Source organism: Aedes aegypti, chromosome 2 (genome assembly GCF_002204515.2).
Source record: "Aedes aegypti strain LVP_AGWG chromosome 2, AaegL5.0 Primary Assembly, whole genome shotgun sequence".
Lineage (NCBI taxonomy): Eukaryota > Metazoa > Arthropoda > Insecta > Diptera > Culicidae > Aedes > Aedes aegypti.
The window spans coordinates 164,188,871-164,212,273 of NC_035108.1; the positions used below are offsets into that span (position 1 = coordinate 164,188,871).

A 23,403-nucleotide genomic window follows, 5' to 3' on the forward strand; every position below is an offset into this window, starting at 1 on the left:
AATGCTATAATCGGTGTGTTTGGCCGACGGGCCAACAGATGGTGGTAGTGTGTAAACGTCAAACACGAACAAAAACGATACGAGCGCTGCGGGTGGCGGATCGGCCACCTACCATATTTTTGAATCGACCGTTAAAAAGGTGGTCGATGGACAACGATGAGAGTGTGACGTCTGTTTGTCTGTGTTTCTTCTTTCAGTCCCATGACATTTATGTTCTATCACACATGACTATCTAAAGCTATTACATTTCGAATTCAATAAGCAAATCAGTTGGTTTTCATGATTTATTATTTGGAAATTCATGTTTGTTTCACATGACAACCTAATGTTGATACACATGTTATTATACCGTGAAATCGATGATGAAATCCATATGGCTACCACACTAAAATCATGTGGTTTTCCTCTTTGCGCAAATCTATAAGTAAAACACACGACCCTGACGTGTAGATTTTTCTCAGTGAACAATTCAACATAAACAACAGTCAACACGCTAACATGGATGTACCCATTAATGGGTACTATGGTACCCATTTTCAAGTAAAGTGGCTTAACTCATTAAAAGAGTAAAGTCGACTTACTCATTAAAGAGTATTCGCTTTGAACTTCAAATAATGGGTATTTTTCACTCTTGGTCTTAAGTATGAAAAAGGGTAATAAAACCCCATTATTTCATGAGCTATGCAGTAGATTGAGGTTAAGGATCACGCAAAATGTTTCAATAAATACAGAAAGTAGAAATAAAAGACTTCACACGACTGGGAACATTGATTTATTATATTTTACGCCATTTATTCGAATATCTAATTCTCTCCTCGTATACTTCCCTGACGTTCCAGGAATCGAATATATAACAAATTGGAAATGAAATGTCTGCCTTCCTGCACAACCCGATCATCACGAGAATTGCTGTAGCGGGCAATGAAATTTGATCAGGTTCTTGTCGTTATTCATAAATCTGCAATGAGACAAGTGATTTTTTTTTATGAACTTACCAGAAAGTGTCTATTTCTATTACTTACGTTTCCAAGAGATGGTATGCGATAATTTTCGTCCATCATATGGGGGAAAACTTAAACAGCTTCCACAACAAACCGGGCGGCAACAAACTCTAATTAAACAAATGGCCATTTTGCTTTGCAAACAATCATGTATACTATTTACCCATTATTGCTATCAGTTAGGATACTTCATTATGAGGTTAAAGTACCCTTTTTTATGTCATTGAAAAATACCCTTTTTCTGACAACTCCATACAGACTATAAAAAAGGGTACAAGAAACCCATTTAATGGGTACATTTATGTTAGCGTGAAACATACAATTCACAGGGCCGGCGCAAGGTAGTGATGATAATCATCGCACTTGCATATTAGGCTGGCCCAAATTCCAACACTCCTCCTCGATGTGTTCATCACTACTTGGAATCACTAAGTCCAAAAAAGTCCTCATTGGGCCACTCAGCCATCTCAGGTTCTCAACCTACGAGTCTTACTCCTCCTGCACACAACGCCCTCCTGCTTCGTCAAGTTTGACAACCACAAAGTCACAAAGTTCACAAAGAGTTTACAGTCGATACACGGTAAAAAATCAGCACGTTCGATTGAATAGATTGATCACTTGACTCAATTCAAAACACCAATCACCATGATTTGAAGAGTTCTAACTTTGGATTTGCTCTACTGTCTCTAGAACTAGACTCTGAAGTGAAAAGTCGTTGATTTTGAACATCGTGTCTATTATATGAAAGCAATGATTGACAGCTCGTTGTAGAAAGTGATTGAGATCAATTCAACCCCTTTCAACAGATGCGAGTTGGTGTCGAGGTAAGACACTAGGCTTGCACTCCGAAGATTGGTGGTTCAAATCTGGGTCAGGCGGAAATGTTTATTTTAACTTTTTTTTATTTCAAATCAAAACATGCAACGTTGAATTCAAGTGATGTTACCTTGATTTTGCCAAGATTCAACAGTAGTGCAAATCCAAGTGCAGAACTATTGATAGCATGGTGCTTATTTTTTACCGTGTACACGATGTCACACTTAGCATCGGTTTCCCTCGTCAAAACAGTCATAAAATTCTTCTTGTTGGTGGCACTCCTCCACAATGGGATGCCCAGCTGCATTTTTTCGGCGGTTGCCGCTCTTCCTCACTTCTGCAGTCTTCAGAGCAAACAGCTCTCCACATAGTTCCGCTACAGCTTGCACTTCTCCGCTACGACTTATAATCTGGCACCTGGACTTCACGAAGTTCACTTTTAGTCCCTTTTGTGCCAGCTTCCGGACTGAAAGCAATCCACAGTCCAGCTCCGGAACGTACAGCACGTCTTTCACCACAACTTCATTCATGCTCATTGATTCATTGACAAAATTACAATTGGGTTATGTAACTTAAATTATGTAACAGATTAAAAATTATCACCTACTGGTTCAGAAATAAATAAAATCATAAAATCTATACTTGAAAATGTTCAACAATCAGCTTTCCTATGCTAAATTTGTGACCGTTGTCTCTTTCTTTTCCATTACCCAAAGATAGATATTATATTTTCAAAGCTAAGCGATCACTTCGAAATCAGATGTGAATAACAATACCGGGTAACCCCGTTGGTTTGACCCTGGAAGGGAGGCACAGATACTACACACGAAATATTAAACAACACCTTTCCAAATTGCAAGATAACTTCCGCTCACCAACGACAATCAAGGCAGGCTTGGGAAAAATCGCTAGTTTTCTTATAATCTGTACCTGCGATCTTTCTGAAAAAACTTGGAAAAAGGGCCATATGTTTGCTAGAGGGCCCATTCACAAATTTCATAACGTTTAAGGGGGTGGGTGGGTGTCCGAACGTTGTTACGGCTCATACAAAAATCAAGAGTATCAATACAAAAAGCGTCACGAGGGGGTGGGTGGGTGTCCAAAATGGCCAATTTAAGCGTTATGAAATATATGAACAAGCCCAGAGTGCCTGTAAACTCCACTCCACTCCACTCTGAGGTTTACGTGCATTTAATTTTAATTTTGATTGGAAAAGAGTAAAAAGATGCGTGTTTCAGTACTTTATACTCGATCAAATCAAAAAGTGCTATCGTGACATTACTTATGGGTGTGCAAAAAAGTTACGTAATATGTGAATAACCCCTTCTGAAATAATAGAAACGCCAAATAACATATTAGGTTTACATATTTCATCGATTAAGGCAATAAAACTAGTTTTGGCCAAACCTTATTTTTTTCCGACCATTGTGCATTGAACGAAACCAATCACAGTATGCTAGTAGAGCCCAAAGCTTTGGAAAATAGCAGAAAACAACAATCATTAGCGTGGTTTCCAAGGCATCATCGCAACCGATCAATAATGTTTTGAGAAAGTCAGCAATGCGACTGCTGCGGTAGCTTTCTTTTCAACAGTAGAACGGAAAGTTATCTCTAAAATTGCAATACCTATATGAATTTTCGTTCCAAGCTCATGCGTAAACCTTTGAGATCATTCAGAACATTGCGAATAGTTATACATTTTTGTGATTTTTCAACCATTATTGCAAAATAGAGTGGAAGATTGTGTAATTGTCAGTTATGGTTTCGTAACAAGCTGATAGCGTGCAATAGTCTGGGACACCGTTATATGAAAAAAAAATATATATTGCCGCTCCAGTCCACTCAATTGGGTCCTAAAGCCCTGTCCAAATTTTAGTGCCAAACGCTTAAGTTTAGGCCAAAAACACATGTTTACTCAATTTTCTAATGTTTTCCGTTAATTTAAGCCCAAAAACATGTTTATTAGATTTTGTCACATCCTTTGACTTAAACTCAAATTTTGGGTGTATTTTGTTATCCGTGTCCCTTACGAAATGTCAGATAGGAACAACCCCAGTGGTCGAACTAAAACCCCTGTGGTGTTTTTGTCGACTAAGCGAACGTCAAACATGATCAAAAGTGTCAAGGTTCATTTATGGACCAAATTTTTAAATTAAAGTTTAAACATGATATAGCCATTATTTGAGCGGGAAAAATTGCTAAAGTAATTACAGTAACATGCTTTTTCGTGTTATTAAATAAAAACAAGATTTCATTACAAATTTTAGGACCCAATTGCATTTTGGTCTCATAACAACTATGCAAAATCTCAGCTCGATCGGTGAAACTATTATTGTCGCATAACTTATGATCTCGCCCTGAAAGCCATTGGTAAACGAGTCTTTACTACTTTATAAATAACTATCACCCCTGAAAGATAGAGATGGCTCTTCTCGTCATTGTATCATTGTAAGATAAATATGAATTCATCTGTTTCCACGGTTTGCGCAGAAGCTACAAACCACACACTTGGTTACCAATGGCTTTTAGGGTGACATCATAAATTAAGCGAGAATTTAGCACCAGCCGTTCAAAGTTTGTATGGGATTTACTACGCCAGAGCTCGTTTGGCCCCATTCACAAATTTCATAGCGCTGAAGAGGGTGGGTGGGTATCCTCGTGATGTTACAGTTCATACAATATTCGAAAGATATTCATATAAATTGCGTTACGTAGGGATGGGTGGGTGTCAAAAATGACCATTGTTGGCGTTAAGAAATTTGTGAATAAACCCTTTTATTGATCGCAATAAAAATTCTGAATACAGACCCCGATAGATATTTTTGCGATGAAGACTATTGTCAAAGACCGCAAAGCAACCCGATGCTTGTTAAAGAAAAAAAAGGATGAAAACTTTCTGAATGGCTGTTATGTTTTGTTTATGTTTATGCGTATTTATGGGGGGCTGAAGGGGCCATGACCACCACAACTCTTGACCAACATATTTGAGCTTGAGCATAGATGACCGTACAATTTGTAGTTGCTACCGTTTTGATTCATATTACGGACACTTAAGGCCTTGGTGAAGTATAACTCAGCATAGAGTATACAAAATGAATCATTCTGTATGATTTCTCAGCGTTATCGAGCGCCGAAAACCATTAGCTTTCGAATGATGGGTAAAGAATACGCTTCCGCAAGTTGAAATAAATTAAATTAATAAATAAATTAATTAAATTGAAATGTGTGGCCTTTTCATGATTCTTATTCCGGATGCTCCCTCACTTTCGCCTCATATTCCAGACACTTTGATTCGAATTCCGGACAGCTCATGGAAATCATAAATAGAAAAGTTGAACCATCAGTTGAAGTCGTCAAGCCATTAAACAGACGTCTAAGGCAGTTGTACATTATAAATTTGCATATATTTTTATGGAAAAAGCTTATTAAAATTAGCATCGAAAGTGAAAACTTTTGAACAGCAAATATTGAAACATTTCGTGTGAAATGTTTCCCATTCAAAGAAGAGTGTCCGGAATTTGAAGCTGTCCGCAATATGATTCAAAACGGTACTCCGTGATTGACCGGATCAATCGAAGTTGCACAGGGAATTATTGAATGGGGCTAGGGATTAGCTTACCATTCTTCAATGTGCACAAATTGAGAGCTCAAATTTTAAAAGTCAATAACGATGCAGCCCAAGAAACAATTTTTGCTTTAAGAAAAGTTCCTCAGAGCTGTTTTATTAAACTATTAGTTGCTTAATAATTGACCTAGTTACAATAAAACTATTATTTAAGCCTTATTCGCCCAGAAATGGAGAATCTATTCAACAACAAACATTTTATCAATGTTATATAGTACATATTTATTCAATAATCCTACTTCGGCTGTTCAACAGTAGTAAAATTATACGCAGCCACGGCAATGTTTATTCAACATTTGAACCACAAGGTATCCTTAGCACATAAAGTAACGTTTGTTCAGCGTTTATGCAACAGGATTGTATGACGTGTTGTTTCTTAATTGTGGAAGAAAAGATATGGATGCCATTATTACTTATGATCAGGGTATACAAAAAAGTAGGCTTTGTTCAGCATTAGTTCAACGGAAAACATGCTGAACACAGTTTGTTTTGGTGTTTTGTGCGACTGGTATGGCTGTCATATTTATTTATAGAATTGATTGTATAAACGTACCACACGAAGTTTCTTCGATGTTTCTTCAACATTTATTTTAAAATTGAAATAGCAAAAACATTCGTATTTTTTGGACACTTTATTATATACACAAATCTGTATACCTAGAACGAATTATTTTTTAAATTTCAATTAATTAAACATTTTTGTGCTGCCGGGGCTCGAACTCAGGACCTTCCGATTTGCAGGTACTTGCATTTCCACTGCTCCAACCAAGGTTACATACAACAGCAGGTTCGAAGCAGTATTTAAAGATACAGCAAGATAATCGAACAGGTTATCGTAAATATGTTGTTCAACCATCATCTAAACACCAGGTCTCAAACACAAGACTTATCAAAGCTATCAGCTTTATTACGGTTTAATAATAGACGAACAATCACTTTATATAAACATGTGGTTGAATTAATACTGTATTTGGGCTGTTATTTTGAATGACGGTGATATTAGGTAATATTGACTTCTACAACTTTTCTTCCACAATTAAGTAATTACTCGTTATACAACCGTATTAGACAAACGCTGAACAAGCATTTCAGGATATTCGATGGATAACTGGTGGTTTAAACGTTCTATAAACATTGTAAAGTCTATTTATAGTGTTACTACTGTCGAACAGCCGAGGTAAGCCCATGGAACAAACATGTACTATATTACATGAATAAAAAGTTGGTATTGAGTAGGTTCTCCATTTCTGGGTGAATAACGCTTGAATAATAGTTTCATTTTAGGCACGACAATTATTAAACAATGGATAGCTAAATAACACAGCGCAGAGAAACTTTTATTAAGGCAAAAATTGTTCCGTAGGCCCATGGATCTTCTGTTTGTTGCGTGATTGTCTATTAAAAAACCATCGCGCTGATGCTGTGCATAGAAAATGAGATTTATTTTTATGATTCGTAATAAGCGCGAGCACGTAAGTAACAAACTACTGGGCAAAATTCTCGATTTCGAATTACGAAATATTATAAACATCAGATCAATGCAGTATCAAGTGATTTAACTGAAGTTGTGAACAGTTGCTAAGCAACTGCTGTTAAATATTGAATGTGCTTGTATGCCACATATTGAACAACAGCATCTTATTTAACAAAACCATCTCTTTTTCAATTACTTTGAAAACATATTTAATGATGTACATTGCCACCACAGTTTAAACTTTTATTCGATCAGTTATGAAATAATTAATATTACTTGAGATAGGTAGACATGACAGTCCTTTCCCCTTTAGAAAATTTCTAATAACTCTTTAAAAGCCACCTACAAGTTGCAACAACTCATACAACAAACAATCGAAAATATATCCAAAGAATTCCACGATCTTATCTGAAATGCGCAAATTTGCTGATTCTATGACTACAACAAAACATTCAAATCATTGGATGTACTGCTCAACATTGCATTTGACAAATTCGCCAACACTAAAGAACAATTTCGTTCATCTCAATACAGCAATTGCTTCGCAAAAGAACAACTATGTTCACAATAAACAACAATTTCGTCAGCTCTGAAGAACAATTTGGTTCAACTCAAATCAGCAATTTCAGCACACTTTCAAAAACAGATACAATTGGCAATTCGCCACCCCAAAGAAAATCGATAATCGCCAACACACGTTTCCATGATCCTCGTCGCCACTTTTATATCCTGCAAATTAAAAATAAAATAATATGTTAATCAGTCCACAGTTCGGAAAGTCTCTCTTCTGCGCCAACTGCAGCCAGTACTTATAGCTCAGAAATACCGTAGGTACGAACAGATAAAAGTCAAAAGGTAGAATAATTAATATTACTTGAGATAGGTAGACATGACAACCACAAGCATTATATCATTGCACGAATGCTACTGCATATCAACACCATTGATGCAACATTGCTTTTATTCAACAAATTTCAAGAGCTGTCAAGCAATAAAGCATTAACCCTACATTACATATGTATCAATGCACTTACATCACTTTATCAATTGTACTTTTTTTTCTGATGGTCCCATTGGGCCGTATTTGGTCCCACCTCCACCCCATACGCTTCGTTAGTAGTTGGGAGGCTTATTGGACGAGTTATCATAGTGATATTTGGTTTTTTAATTCATGTTTCTTCATTTTCTTTTTAACTTTCATTCTTGCTCCCGCGTATGTCCATCATCATGATTCATATCAATCCATCTTTGACACATCTTATACACATTCTCTTGAATGAATAAATGCTGTTTGCCTGCTTTACTTCGGTAGGTAGTCGGTTGAAGAGTTGGAATCCTTTGAAAAAGAGACAGTTTTGAGTTCCAGTTTTCTTAAAGTTCGGTAGTCGTAGATCCAATGCTGCTCTTGTGTTATAATTATGTATATCCGTTCCATATTGAATATTTTCTGTCAAGTACGTTGGTAGTAATTGATTCTTAATTTTGAATACGAATTCTAATGTTCTTACAATGATCCTCTCCTCGACATTCATCCATTGGAGACACTCACGCATAGTAGCTGAAGAAGTTGTACGATGGCACCCTAGTATAAGTCGCATAGACTTGTTCTGTATTTTCTGCATTCGACGCTTTTGTCTTCTGTTGGCAAGGAACAGCACAGACGGACAGAATTCAAAATGTGACGCCACGATTGCTTTATATAGCATGATTTTTGATCCGACATCATGCATTAATATTACTTTATAAGTTGCTTCATTGCTTTATCGTCCTTTTTGCATTAATTTAACTGTAAAAGTGCCCTTTTCCACTTTTAAACTACTTTAATGGTAGGCTTAAGGCAATGCAGCTGCATTATATATGCAATTATATAATGCTCCATGGTTACTTGGGTTCCTTACGGTTATCGGGGACTAACTTATGAAAATGGCCTATTTTAATATTTAAACAATGTTTTTTGCATTAAACTTGATATAATTCGAAAATGGCTACTTCTAGAGAAATTATTCATATAATCATTATGACTGAGAATCATTTCAAGATGCTTACTGTATCATCAGAACGTATTTATTTTTAACAAACAATCAAAATTTTGAATATCGACCAAAAGTTGTTCTCAGAAAAAAACTGTTTTATTGAATTTTTTTTTTGTTTTATTGATTTTTTTTTTGTTTTATTGAATTTTTTTTTCCATCATGAAACTTTGTCCCAAAAAACTGCTTCATATCAAGATTATATGGTGTAAATAAAAAAAAAATAATACAAATGGGGTTTTTGTGAAATTTTTTTACAAATGGGGTTTTTGTGAATGTTTTATTTTTGATTTTTTTATTAAAATTAATAAAATATTTTTCCAGTGTATATTTTTTTCTTATAGTCCTAACGGTTCACTACAACTCCTTCATAATACATTTTTCTCTAAAATCAACAGTTTCGGAGTTAGAATTTTTCAAATAAGTAGCATGCAAAATTTTATAGGCCATTTTCAAAAGTTACACTTGAATCAAATGATCTATTTTTCTAAGGAAAACACTTATTCCACCATACCAAAAATCCAAGTCGAAGATGGTCGAGTTCTGTGACTGACCGATTTGACATGGAATTTGTCAAAACTGGATTATGGTTCATATTTCTTAACGTAGATTCAGAAACATTTAAACGAGAAACATTTAAACAACCCAATTGAGAAAGAAAGTTCTCAGGTGATAAATGTGTATCTACTGATAAAACACTAAGCTGAGAAACAGGTTTTTTATCCAGTTGGTACATAATGCCAGAAAGAAGAAGAATAAAAGTTTAAACGTCAAAAAAAATTAGTTGAGGTTTGGGGGGACATCGAAGAAATTTCAATTGCATTAAAACTACGATAGAACATGTTTTTAACCGAATTGATTTTATTAAATTCGTTTGCTTTTGTTTACAGTTACAAATTTTCAATTTTCTTTCTATTAAGTTGAATTGTGCGGGTATCAGTACGATGTTTTCATCGTTGTTATGTTTCACTTGATTGATTTTAAATTTTAGTGTAACTTATGTTTTTTACGTCAAACTGAGATACAAAAAAATATTATCTTATGCTCCTCTAGAACTATGCATCCATTGATTGTAGTCCTCATTTTATCTATATTTCGTTGAAAATATTTGGTCGTATCAAAGTTCTTGGCGTACAAACGATTCGTTCTTTGTGTATTGTTCGTTGCTTATTTAGAGATTAAAAATTAAAACTACAATTCATTCAAATCAACTTATATTAGAGGAAGAGGTGGATAGTTCAGTAAGGACCGAAGAAGAAACACCCATCACCTGACTTAGCTTGGACAGTTCTTGTGCAAATGTATAACAATTGGACGGAGATTTTTTTCTAATAATAAGATTGAAAGTAGTTAAACATTAACAAACAGAGGTCTGACACCAAAGATTGTACATGGAATGAAGAAATACAAAATATTTTAGATTTCTTCAATTCATGTCACAGTGGAGCCTTGTTGATTGGCCTCTGCAATATTTGTGGACAACCTGATGGTAAGGAACTTTTTAAATAATGTGTTGTCCAGAAATATTTAAAAGTTTATTTGAGTAGCAAAGTTTATAGATAACTTGTTAAAGTTTCACTCCAACCTTGGGATATAATACTCTCGAAGATGTCTTGCAGTTTTCTTTTACCAATAAAGTGAGGTTTCCTAGTTTTAAAAGTACCTATTTTCACTAGTTGGCACGGTTACGCTATGAAATTTGTGCACGATTTTTTCACGATTTGCTTTGTGTTACTAAAAGTGAATCGTTGTTTCGTTAGTTGTTTTTAAAAAAGGGAAGAATCACAGTAGTCACACGTCCTAGTACTCGAAGTTCCACGTCTAATAAAATATCCTATCACACTTGGTTTTGTTCTCACGCACACACGCATACCGGCTATTGTTTCAATCGTTTTGTAGTTTCCGTTTTAGCTGCTATGCGAGAAGGCAGTGTTGGTGTAAGGACCGCTGTAGATCGAGCTTCCCGAGTTGGAGATGGTCTTGCCACTGCGCCGGGCTACGATACACATCACGGCGAGAACGACGGCCAGCATCAGACAGAGGCCAGCAATGGCAATGGCAACGGCAAAACTTCTCTGGGATACACAAATGGCGTCATCCGGCGTCTAAAAATATGTTGGATATTCGTTTGAGTATATCTCAAGCTTCAACGAAAGAGTTTCTTACCTTCTCTTTGAACACTGAATCGGCATCATCGTTCAGAACTTCAGCGTTCTCATTGACGTACAAACCAGAGAATACTTCAATAGTCGCCGGGAGACCTTCGTCATCCGTTTGCCGCTTTGATCGTTTGATGCTTCTGCCGGTACACGTGGGAGTCTAAAAGAAAGTATGTGTTAGCATCTTTTACAACTCAGACCTTCGAGGTGATGGAAGGCTTAATGAAAAGATTACTTTCTCAGATCTGACCTTGATCTTAATGAGGTTACGGTAGGACAAATGAATAGAAACGGTAAATCAACTTTTAACTTGAGATATATGGAAAATATTAACGTGTTGTGACAAAAAGGCTTAAAAAGGAAATAAATACCGTGAAGGCCCCATAAGGACTGTGCGCCCCTTTATCAGTCAAAATCGGATCCCTTGCTAAAGTAAAGAAACGACACCGATATTGTCCATGCATCATAATCCTAGTCCTTACTTCTTCAAACTAGAGAACTAAATAAATAAAAAATCAGAAAACGAACTGTTGTTTTCGACTCATTTTTTTCCTTGTCTCAAGGCTATTTAGACTTGTCACTTTTAAAAAAGTTGAAAATGTAACAAGGACTTTAAATTTGTCACGCCCATTCGTGCATGACAAATTTAAAATAGGCTGACAAAATCGGGTCAAAAAGCTGATAAAATCGGGGGTAGACAAAATCGGGGGCAGACAAAATCGGGGGCTGACAAAATCGGGTCAGTACTGTATTCCTTTGATTACTATAGCATCCTCTACGTTTGAAGCAGTCAGGACTAGGGTTCATTGGTAGATCTTTACCCCATAACGCACCACGAAAAGGTGATCTACCCGCGTTATGGGTCAATGGGTTACTACTTACTTACTTAAGAAGAATAAGAAAGTGAAAAAAATAGGTGGCATACTGCATAAACTTGTGCCTACGTACCAGGCATTGCATTTTATCTCATCAATTGATCATCTGAGAAAGATAAGGATCGAATAATCTAATGGACCGATGCACGAGTTCACTAATTTGAAGTTTGAACGGTTCCGAATTCACTCGTTGCCATGGTCACGTAAATAACACGGCACCGCTCAAACGTCAGATAGTGAATCCGTGCATAGGTCCATATGATTTTGGAGCTCTTTGATGGATTTTCAATAACAATATTTGGCTCATTTGAAGGCTCCCCAGATCTAAGCGACTTTTTACGGCGACAGCGACAAAAAATCGTCGCGATTTCGCTGTTCTTTCGCTGCATGCACTGTTTGATGAGCGCGTGTAAGCCACAGCGACGCGATTCGCGTCGTGTCAGTCAAGATGGTTCCATAGAAGAGTGCTTGCAGCGACTCAACAACGAAATCACGACGATTATTTGTCGCTGTCGCCGTAAAAAGTCGCGTAGATTTGGGGGAGCCTTGATACTAGATACAATCTTTTCCGACTCAGCAATCTGCGTGGTAGACATTCGTTAAGAAAAAAAAACAGATCGTACAGTGACACCGGTCGAAAAAGATCAAAATGGCTTCCGACTCCCAACGGAAAAGAAAACCAATCGGAGATCGTAGATCAAAAGTGAGTAATAACTACATATTTAAAATAATATCAGTTATAATTTCAGTTAATTCATAGGTTTTACAGCACTTTACTGGAGTGGAAGCAGGGTTCGTTTGCTGCGCAGAACCTTCCTGTGAACATTGCCGCAGGACATGTCGGAAATTTGAAACGGCACCTCTTCCTCAAGCACCGAGATGAAGCGCTCCAGTGTAGTTTGAATCCCACGAAGTAGCCAGCAGAGCTTTTTAGTAAAATACAAGGCAAAATGAGCAAGGACGCCTATTTGAAAAACATCACCAAGATGGTTATGGTAGGGAAACTATCATTCCGCAATCTCGATGTCCCTGGCTTATCCGACATCCTTGCCATGACGAACGGCATGTTTAGCGCAACCCCCCCGCGAAGTGACAGATAACGCAATTTTCACGTACCTACTTGCAACGTAAACAATGGGGCCATCCACCGCTGCCGGCACAATTTTTCACTATGGCAGATCGAAATTTTGTTACGTTGTTGACGGGTGCAAAACAACGAATAGAATGAAATGAAATAAGGGCGAGTCTGATATTTTCGTCTGCCAATGGAAATAAATTTAATAAAATCACCAAGTTTAAGCACCGAATGAACTTGGGAGCGCACCAATTCGTTCGGCGAATAGATTAAATGAACTGTTAGTGCTTCGTTTTGCTAGAAAGTAATCCATAATAAATTACTTATAATACAGCCTAACTGATTTTGTGGATCGCTCTTATGCCCTCAAAAGAAAGCGCTGGCCGTAACATAAAATAAAATAAAATATTGTTGGCCTCGTGGCCGTGCGGTGAGTGTCGTCAGGCATTTCAGCTCATCGTGTCATGGGGTGTGGGATCGATTCCCGATTCAGCCATTGAAACTTTTCGTCAGGAATGTTTCTCGGCTGTGCCACTGGAGCATTCTTGTCCATTGTCTAGTGTTAAGTTACAGTCCGTGCAGCCTGAAGACGGTGTCCTTGTCTTTTTATTTGAGATCGAGTCAAGTCGAAAAGTGATAATTTTTTTATTTTTATATTTCTATGTGGATTAGAACACTTTTTCTCATACTCACCACCATTAAATAAGCCTATGAACTAATATACGATGACGAAAAAAAAACCTTTACTGCGGGCGATGTATACAGAAAAATAAACGATTTCGTTGCACATTCATCCACGCATTGTCCATCCGGTGAACATTCGTGTTGGTGCGGATGTCATTTTATGTAAACATATTTAGATCGTAAAAAAAAATCGACAAGAAAAGAAGACCGTGGATTGGATGAACTATCCAGCTTTTTAACAGCGGCTATGGCTGCCAAAAGTTAGTTTACTTTCTGGTAGGGATCCAACGAAATTGACGTGTGGCTTAGGTCCGGTCAATTGACTTGTCCACCGGTGTGATAAATTTACTCCGTTCAAGAATTTTGACACTTTAGCGGGTCACGCTTTTTAATGCTCCCCACGTGTTTCGGTCAAGTGTCAAAATTCTAGGACTGATATTAGAGCTACTAAAAAGCTGGATAGTTCACCCAATAAGCTTATCTGATTGAAACTCAGACATCTGGTGGTCAGTATGAGTAAAAAAGTGTTCAAATCCGCAAAAGAAAATGTACGAGTTAAAAGCTGGATATGATCTCAGATTGATTTCAAGCTTATAACTACAGTCAATTTCCCATAAATTAATGATCATCGTAAATATCTAAGAAATGATTCAAATATTATGTGACGACAAAATTTGCCTATTTAAACCCCCTCCCTCCCTAAAGTTAGATTTTGTAAGGAAAATTTCAATTTATTGTATGGACCGTAACACTACAAAACACCCCTTTCCTCCCCTTGTTGTGTTACGTAATATTTGAACGATCTCTAACCAATTCGTCTTGCTTTGAATTGACAAGCGGTCAAACAATAATTTCGTAAACAATCAGCTACTATAAGCAACTTACAGCATGCGGACTACGTCACACCACTATTCAAAACTCGCTCGTGGGCCATACAAAATCTTCCTGATGACCGTACAAATCCTTTCAGAGAATCGCTATTTGGTGATCACTCGGTTACAATGATATTACAAATGCCAAACAAAAATTGTAAAACTTTTTTTATGTCCATCAAGCATAATTCTAGTTTACGCCCTATTTTGAGCACACTCCATGATTTCATTGAATTTGACAGTACCACGGACCAAAATTTTTCGGTACACTGACGTTGTACTGCAGCTGTCATGATGCTCCCGGGTTGGTTTAGCGTCATTGTGACGTCACGGAATGTCGCTAAATTGGAACTGAAAGGATGATTGGTTTGCTACCAGTTGGATGCAGCAACATGCCAAGGACGTAGCCCTTTAGGAACGACCGCACAATTTGCAGAGAACGGTAAAATTCATAATCGTGTGCTAGGTTGCATCGAAGCTAATGAATCCCACACGACAGACATGCTAGCGGAAGCAACGAAGTCTTTGATGGAGCAGTTTGGACAGAGTGTTGATAACTCGTATGCCATTACCGTTGGCAATGCAGCCAATATGAAGCGGACGGTCAAAAATTGAAGTCATGAACAAGCCCTTGAATTTGACGATTTTGGTTAAACGATTTAAATACAAACAACTCGTTGATAAGGTTGAATTGTTCCATTATTGACAGAAATGAAATCAGTCGCTGTAATGAGCAGGAAACAGATGACAAATCAGATATTTAATTGGATTCAGATGCAAATGAAGAAATCGTGACCAAGATCATAGAGTCGAATGTTTTAGATGTACAGTCCTGTGGTGCATATACACGGATGCCATGAAACCCTATTCCGAAAATCTGAACAGAAGTTTTTTTTGAAGAAAACCATGTTTGTGAAATATCAAAAATTTTATGAAATTCATAAAGTATCTCAACCAAACCTGGATAATGTGACACCCCGAGCAGAAGAAAATAACTACTGAATACCAAATTGAGGTATTCCATACCAGATAATTTCCAATACTTACAACCTGAATGAGCCCTGCATAAGAGGTAAATAGAAAATCATTTGAGGGTACCTTCTGCATATTCTAAAAATACCAAGCTGATAATTAGACCAGGTATTGTAATACTTAAATAATACTTGACGGATTTTCATATAAAAGTGAAATTTTTCAACATTATTTGAAAACTTCCAGCAGTCCTCAATAGCTATCGAATACCAAAATGAAGTATTTTTAATTGCTTTAAACATTTTTTTCAAATACCATTATAGTACCAGAATGAGGTATTGATAACTGAAAAATACCTTATTGTGGTGTGTGTAGGATTTAGAGTTTGTAGATGGAAATGAATATAACAGGTTTGTTCAAATACAATTATTTGAGCGTGCTCTAAGAAGGCTAATATAAACACGTTATTGCATAAGATCATCTCAGCGTGCATGAGTGACAGTTCGACACCATGCAGCTGGGAGTGTGCTGGAAAAAATGAGATTTGGTTGAGTTGAGTGAATATTGTTGTGGAGTAAAGAGGTGTTGTTTGTAGCAGCGGAAGAATGATTCGGCTGATGACGGAATCCGAGTTATTCTTTCCTCCTCGGGACGTTGGTCAGGTATATACAGAATGTTGAAGCCGCTCTTGAAATATAAAGAATTTTACAGTTTGCTGTCAGATAGTCTGACATCAACGGAAATAAAATACCAGTTGATTGAAGAAGATTGGTATTTCGTTGAGCAGTTTGTTGAAGCATTTGAGCCAGCGAGTGGTTGCACAGACCGTATACAAAGTGAACAGCTGACCGTTGGAGATTTTTTCTGGGCATAATCAGAAATGAAGTTGGAATTGGAAGAAAAGCATAACCAGAAAATGGCTAACAATCTACTCGCAGCCGTAAAGAAAAGGGAGGTGAAGCTCAAGGAAAATGATGCCATAGTTGCCGCCATTTACTTTGATTCAAGATATAATTTCAATGGTTCTCCTTCTCAGGGAAGAGAAGGAAAGGGCACAGGTATATTAATCATTTTTTTTTACCAAATTTTATTTTAATGTTTTTTCTTTTTATAGGAACATATTCTGAATTCGTTTAATATAATAATGCTCAGTCAGTAGAATCAAGATCCAAACTAATTCCAAAACTTTCAAAAATGGACCAGCTGTTCACTGAAAAATATGGTCCTCCCAACACACGGCTGAACGACATTCCCAAAAGGATCAACTTAATACAATATCAAGATCGATGTCTAATGGCAATCCAAATCGATCAATGTTTAATGGCAATCCAAATCACTGTCAATTTCTACCAGATGTTGCAACTCCAGTGGAATACTGGAACAGGAAAAGGTGTGATGACCCACACATTGCACATACTGTGTTAGCTTTGCCATGTTGTCAAGTTTGTGTCGAGAGATTGTTCAGCGCGTTGAAACTCATTTTAACGTACTCGAGGACAAGAATTGGTAGATAAATTTTAAACGACATAATGATTCTGAAGGGTAATGGTAGATTGTTTGATTTGCTAGAAATAGATTTTAGTTAAATAAGTTAGGTGTATATTAACCTCTTAACACAGAACACTGTTAAATATTAAGTATTATAACATAACATTAAAATATATTGGAATAAATTAAAATTATGTAATTTGAATCTTGCTCATTTGATTTTCCTTGATTGCCCAAACCATCGCGCTGTTGCTGTGCAAAAAAGATCCTGCATTCTACTACAACCAATGTGTATATGACCACTGAAACGTCGCAAAAAAAAAAAATCCAAATAGGCTGTACTCCATTTTCTTTCAATAAACATCGATAGCCGAACGCAGGTAATTTTTGCTCTTTTTTACCAGCTTTTTTCGTTTTCAATTTTGTCATTACACGTATGGGATAGTTTATCATTCAATAGAAGAAATTACTTTTTCTGCAATCAGAAAATGTTATCGTTTTCACAAAACTATGTATCTCCAAGTGATTATAATCTAATATTGCTGTTCGCATTTGAGATGCAAATGTTGACTAAACGTCCTTCAAATGCGGTAACACAAAACAAGGTGTCCTTTCCTAGTAACAATTATATAAGTCACAGCCGCCCTAGCAAGAAATATATATCTTTGACATCGCATTTATTGTGAAAAATCTTACCACATTTGGTGTTCCCGCATTTGATATTTGCATTTCAAACGCACACAGCAATATTACTTCAACAAACATTAGAATTCAGTTTGGAACAAAAATTTGATCATATTACCCAAAAGTTATCAAGATGAGAAGTTATGCACAAGATGAAAATCATTTCAATGAGCTCTAGGATTGAAGATAATATCAAAGACAAATTAAAGACCCCCATGTTCCTTGCAGTTGCCCAAAATTTTATGGCTCCTAAGGTAATCTAGAATGCCGTTCAAAGTGTACTGCGATCTGTCAAACTTGGGTACCTTTTGTACTACCGAGGGACCAAATGCAGTACTAGAAGTGGTACCCAATCTGAGCCCGAGTGTGACGGACCTGATAATATCTTTTCTCAATCCAGATATTATGATCTCTTTGTTTAGATGAGATTGTAATGCCTGCTACGTACTAAAAATCTGTGATATAGATTTTTTTAATTTGCTTTAAACTACTTGTGATAAGGTACTCCCTTGGGGTTTATTCATAAATTTCATAACGCCTAAAATGATAATTTTTGACAACCTCCCACTCCCTCAAAACGCATTTTGTATGAACAGTTTTCGAATTTTGTATGAGCTGTAACATCTTAAGGACACCCACCCACCGGCTTAGCGTTATGAAATTTGTGAATGAGCCCTTATCATTTTTGCTATCGAGCAGTTAATTTGGAAGTCTTTCAATATTTTCAAAGCCATTTTAGTTTTTATTTAAGTGATAAACGTAAATTTGTCGAGAAAATTTTTCGCGTACTTTTTGATTACTATTGTAGTTATGGAAAATTAATTTTGAACGAAAATTTAATTATTTTACCAAATTTTGTTGGATTTTGGTTGAAGTGCGCAGATTTAGGGGCGGTCCACGGCACACTAATTTTCGACCTAAAACAATACTGTGCAATTTGCGGATTTTCATATAAAAAGGCTCCAAAATCGTATGTATAGGTCGCAAACTAGCGTAGGGCAAATTTGACCAGATCAAATTGACCACTGATTCGATTAAAATTGAATATATCGAACTTATTCATGGATTTAATCGAATTATTAGAATCGATGTTTTTGAATCGATTCAAATTTCAAGCGTAATCGTCGAATAAATTCGAGAGCTCCGATAATTAAACAATCGGCTTGACTATCTTCACTCATATGTGTCCTGAACTGGAAGGGAGAAACCGATACAAAATTTATGTACCGTAAAACGGGGTATCTTTGATAATGCGGGTAACTTTGATAGTGCGTAACCCACCACATACTAAACGAAATATCATAATTTCTGTTAATCAGTTAAGCAAAACGAATGCAAAACTAAATAATATTAGTATGACACTTCATCTAAGAGTGGTTTTCATTTGAATCAAGAACATTTGAGGCTTTTTATACGAATATTAAAAATTGACACAATTTTAGCATTTTCGAAACGCTTACAAACAATCTGTTCTACGATCACTATCTGGTGTAGTTTTGAATAGTTGGCTACTTATTTTTGACAGCCTAGTTATCATAGAACTTGATTACAGTCTCAAATCTCTTAGCGAAGAGCATTTTCACAAACTGGGAGCATTTTTGTAATCTAAGTCAAAAATTTCCATATAACGTTAAACGCCTTGAGGTATGCAATGCCCTACAAATGTTCGTTATTCATTCAATTTTGTTCGACTCATACTCCATTATCAAAGTTACCCCAACACAGAAAGTCAACTTTCGATTATATGAAAAATTATATCATCCATTCATAATCAATCTTTTGGCAATCTTTCGACTGCAATCGATAGCTAGGATGCCAGTACTTGTTTTAAAAATATAAATTATAATTCTTTGAAATAGCTTGCATAAATATTCAAGTTTTCTTCGAAAAAACTATCAAAGTTACCCCGTTTTACGGTACGTCAATGTGAGCCGAGATTCTGCTGTCACGAACTGTCACTGCGAGCCCAGATCTCAATCAATGGACAAACATGATAAAAGCGCGTAACTGATCAAAAAATTTCATCACAGTTGAAAACAATCGGATCAAAATCGACTCCTGCACACCCAAAAGCAATGTAACACCTTTTAGTTTGATTGAATAAAATGTATTGAAATACGCGTCTTTTCACACTTTTCCAATTAAAATTAAAATTAAATGCATAGAAACCTGTGGCCCTTGTGTTTGCCTAGGAAGATCGAAGGTACACAACTAAAGATAACTAGCTATTTTCCCAAAGCCTGCCTTGATTGTTGTTGGAGAGCTTGAGCTGGGGAAACTACAGTTTTTCGTCACGTAAGTAATATAATTGTTCTGTTTCTGGTAAACTGATTCTCATAAGAATGAGTTTTCTTCTTGCAGATTTCAAACAACCGCGAAGATAATTAGCTGCAGCGATTCCAGCGATACTTTGTATGTTCTGCGGACATTTCTCCATTCCATTCGACATCCGTTTTCCGGAAAGATGTTGGGAGCAGCTCGAAAAGTCCGTGTGGACAAACTCAATGAGAATTACTTGGATGAATTATTACAATGCTAAAATGTGGTAAAAAATGCAATACGTTGTGAACAGTTTTATCTCTGTTTAATATTTTTTGTATTTTATTGAGCTTTTTTAATTCCTTAATCTCAATCTTCCGCATCGCTCATGAAAAAATGGGGTTTTAGTACCCATTTACATTCTAGAGCACAAGAGTGATAAATACCTATTATTTGTAGTTCAAAGCGAATACTCTTTAATAGGTGAACCGATGAAAAAAAGATTATGATGTGAAATTGTTAAAACTTAAATATACATTTTCCCTGTGATTTTGGACTAAACTGGTCTTGATTTTCCATCCAATAAGCATCTTCCATCAAAATACGTTCGTGTTGGCGCTTTTATAAGTTCTTGACACATCATAGCTATACGAAACATACTAGGATATGTGTAGCAGTTATGGACATACTGGTTCCCTATTTCGCCATACGTGATAATATAATTATTTCAAATTGTTCAACCATTCTGTATATTTAAGCTGTTTGATAACAATTACATCTGGATGTTAAAACATTCAAAATGTGAAGGTTTTGTAGAATTTACAAATGGCCAAACAAGGAACCACTATAGCCATGACTGGTTGAGATATGCTGGATATAGATGACAAACAAGTTTGATTTCACTAAAATTCATCGTTTTTGACTCCTTTTTGGTGTGATTTTGGTGGAGATTATTCTTTTTCGCCTGAGATGTTAGTTGAAATTTCGTATGCGTCGGCAATTTTCGTTATTAGGTCGTGAAAACGTGAACTGAGTAGCAATTGATGATTGGATTAATTTATGTTTTGTTAAGGGCAATCAATGAATGTTAGTTTTATACAATACTAATAAATTTCCGTACAGCCCTTGTAAAACTAAGGCAAACGCTTCCTTAGTGGAGGAAGTGTGTTTTGGCATGTTTCACACTAATAAATGATTATGTGATATTTTCTATGATGTACGATGCAAAAATGATACAAGTACAGATTGGACTCGATTATCCGGAGTTTCGATTTTTCTTTCACTCCGAATAATCGAATCACTTAGAAAAAAATTGAAATCTTCGATTAAAGAACTTAAATATTACCTTTTTTTTTGTTATTTTATTTATATGATGCGATGGCGTAGCTAGAAATTTTTTCTAGGAACAGTAGGGGTCTTGACAAGAAAAAAAGGTTTGATCAGCATACACAAAAAAAAACAAAAAAAAAAATTCAAACCTCCCTTCTTAAATCCGTTCAAAACTGCAAAACCGTTCATATTGTATATTGCAATACGAAATTATCTCAGATTTATGCATAAAATTGAAAAACAAGAACATCAAAAAACAAATTCCGGATAATCGAGTCTAAAATTCTGGATAATCGAATCCCGGATAATCGAGTCCGACCTGTAATTGAAAAATGTTTATGAAATTCAACCGTAAAATATTTAAATCAATTATTTTGCTTTAAATTTGTGCTCCTTTGTACCTATAATGGTGCATCAGAGTACCCTAAGTGGAGGGTCTCATAAGAAATCAATGGTATGCACCACTAAAGGAACCATTCTTGAAACATACCTTCACTAAAACATTGCAGAAGCAAATCTCGAGTTTTAGCGAACCGATGAAGCTGAAAATTAAATGGGTTGTGCACTACATATATAGAATCATATGATAAATATCTAACATCAATAAATGGTGTGGTGCTTGAGATTTGCTTTCTCAAATGGATAGAGTGATTATAATGACGTCCCGTGCGGCCTTAAGGCTCCATGCATACTTTAAACTTAAAGTTAGTCTTCAATTTCAATCGCTTACGTACCTTATGACAGTCAGGATCGTCCAGGGCGCAAAGTTTCACATTACACTGGTAGTACACGGAATTGGTGTATGGGAACTTATGCGCCGGGAATGTCACCGTTGCCTTGGTCTGCTCCTCGGTGTACTCAAACGGTCCCAAGATTTCGCTGTCCAATGGGCAGCCATCGTCGCTAATCAGTCTTTGCTCTCCCCAGCCAAGACCATCGCGAACCAAACAGTCGGTTACGTGTAGACCGTAAGTGTCCTGTTTATCGATGTTGATGACCAAAGTGAGTGGATCTCCAATCTTAACGTTTTCCGCCAACTTTTCTCCGGTAAAGATTTTCATATGACAAGCAGGCATGGGTTTAACCTCTTCCTCCTGCACTGGATGATCTTTATCCATGGATCTGCCGTAATCTCGTCGATCGGTTCCCTCGGCACTCGTGAGCGCCAGTGGTCGATTATCGTCCCGTGATTTCACAGGTTTCATCGCTGCCTCGCGGCTCTTATAGCGGCATCGAACGTGGTATCCACGGCCCAAATCCGTAACCAGCTTCAGATGTGGCTGTAGGACAATCGTGTTGAAGAACTCAATTCCTCCGTCATCCTGGAATGGAACAAATGGAGAATAAAGAAATCATTATCTAATTGCCGATTGACCTAGAACAGAGCCAGCAATGGACATGAGCATTTTCGAAGCTGTATTTAAATCTGACCGATGACATAAGCATATTTTCGCTAGCTAGGCAAACGATACGTGTTCTGGAAGCCATTCAAACCCTACTTTAATAGCTGGAGAATCACATCGTTTAACTTATGATGACTATTGCGAGTCGTCATCTTGCATTTATATAGTGAAATGGGCCACCGCTAATGGGAAGAAACCACTAGAGAGCTAAGAATTGGCGAAACCGTTTGAGTGGGGCCGATGAAATGGCAAAAAATGGGAATAAATTTGATTTGAAGAACTAGCCAGGGGCGTTCCGAACCGTTATTCAAACGAATGACCAGTCAACAATCTATAAGTACCTAATCTGGTTAAGTGTCAGTGTATCCAAAGATGATTGATGATGAATATGTGGGCTTAGATAGCCATAGCGGTGAACGCGTTGCTATTCAGCAAGACAAGGCTGAGGGTCGTGGGTTTGATTCCCACCGGTCAAAGAACTTTTCGTAAAGAAAATTTTCTCAACTACACATGCAAAAATGGTCAATTGGTGAAGAAAGCTCTTATTTAATAACCGTGGAAGTGCTAATAAGAACACTTAGCTGAGAAGCAGGCTCTATCCTAGTTGGGACGTAACGCCAGAGAAAAGAAGAAGAAGATTAATACTAATTGGATGTT

General features: G+C 36.7%; 1 protein-coding gene and 2 long non-coding RNA genes across 5 annotated transcripts in view; 2 read left to right on the top strand and 1 right to left on the bottom strand.

Moving 5' to 3' along the window:
• Nucleotides 1-9,789: 9,789 nt before the first annotated feature.
• LOC5572535 overlaps nt 9,790-23,403 on the bottom strand; it is a 214,087-nt gene continuing 200,473 nt past the window's right edge. For all 3 annotated transcript variants that reach the window (XM_021842996.1, XM_021842998.1, XM_021842997.1), the window contains 3 exons: nt 22,078-22,665; nt 11,113-11,265; nt 9,790-11,051 (listed from right to left, as the gene is read on the bottom strand). In XM_021842996.1, coding sequence (XP_021698688.1) covers nt 10,854-11,051; nt 11,113-11,265; nt 22,078-22,665 — 939 coding nt within the window. In that variant the 3' untranslated portion in view covers nt 9,790-10,853. The remainder of the gene's footprint in view (nt 11,052-11,112; nt 11,266-22,077; nt 22,666-23,403) is intronic.
• LOC110676183 lies at nt 12,451-13,275 on the top strand. Its single transcript, XR_002500141.1, has 2 exons — nt 12,451-12,683; nt 12,741-13,275. It is a non-coding gene; the product is annotated as an uncharacterized LOC110676183 (long non-coding RNA).
• Nucleotides 19,691-20,329, top strand: LOC110676182. Its single transcript, XR_002500140.1, has 2 exons — nt 19,691-20,050; nt 20,117-20,329. It is a non-coding gene; the product is annotated as an uncharacterized LOC110676182 (long non-coding RNA).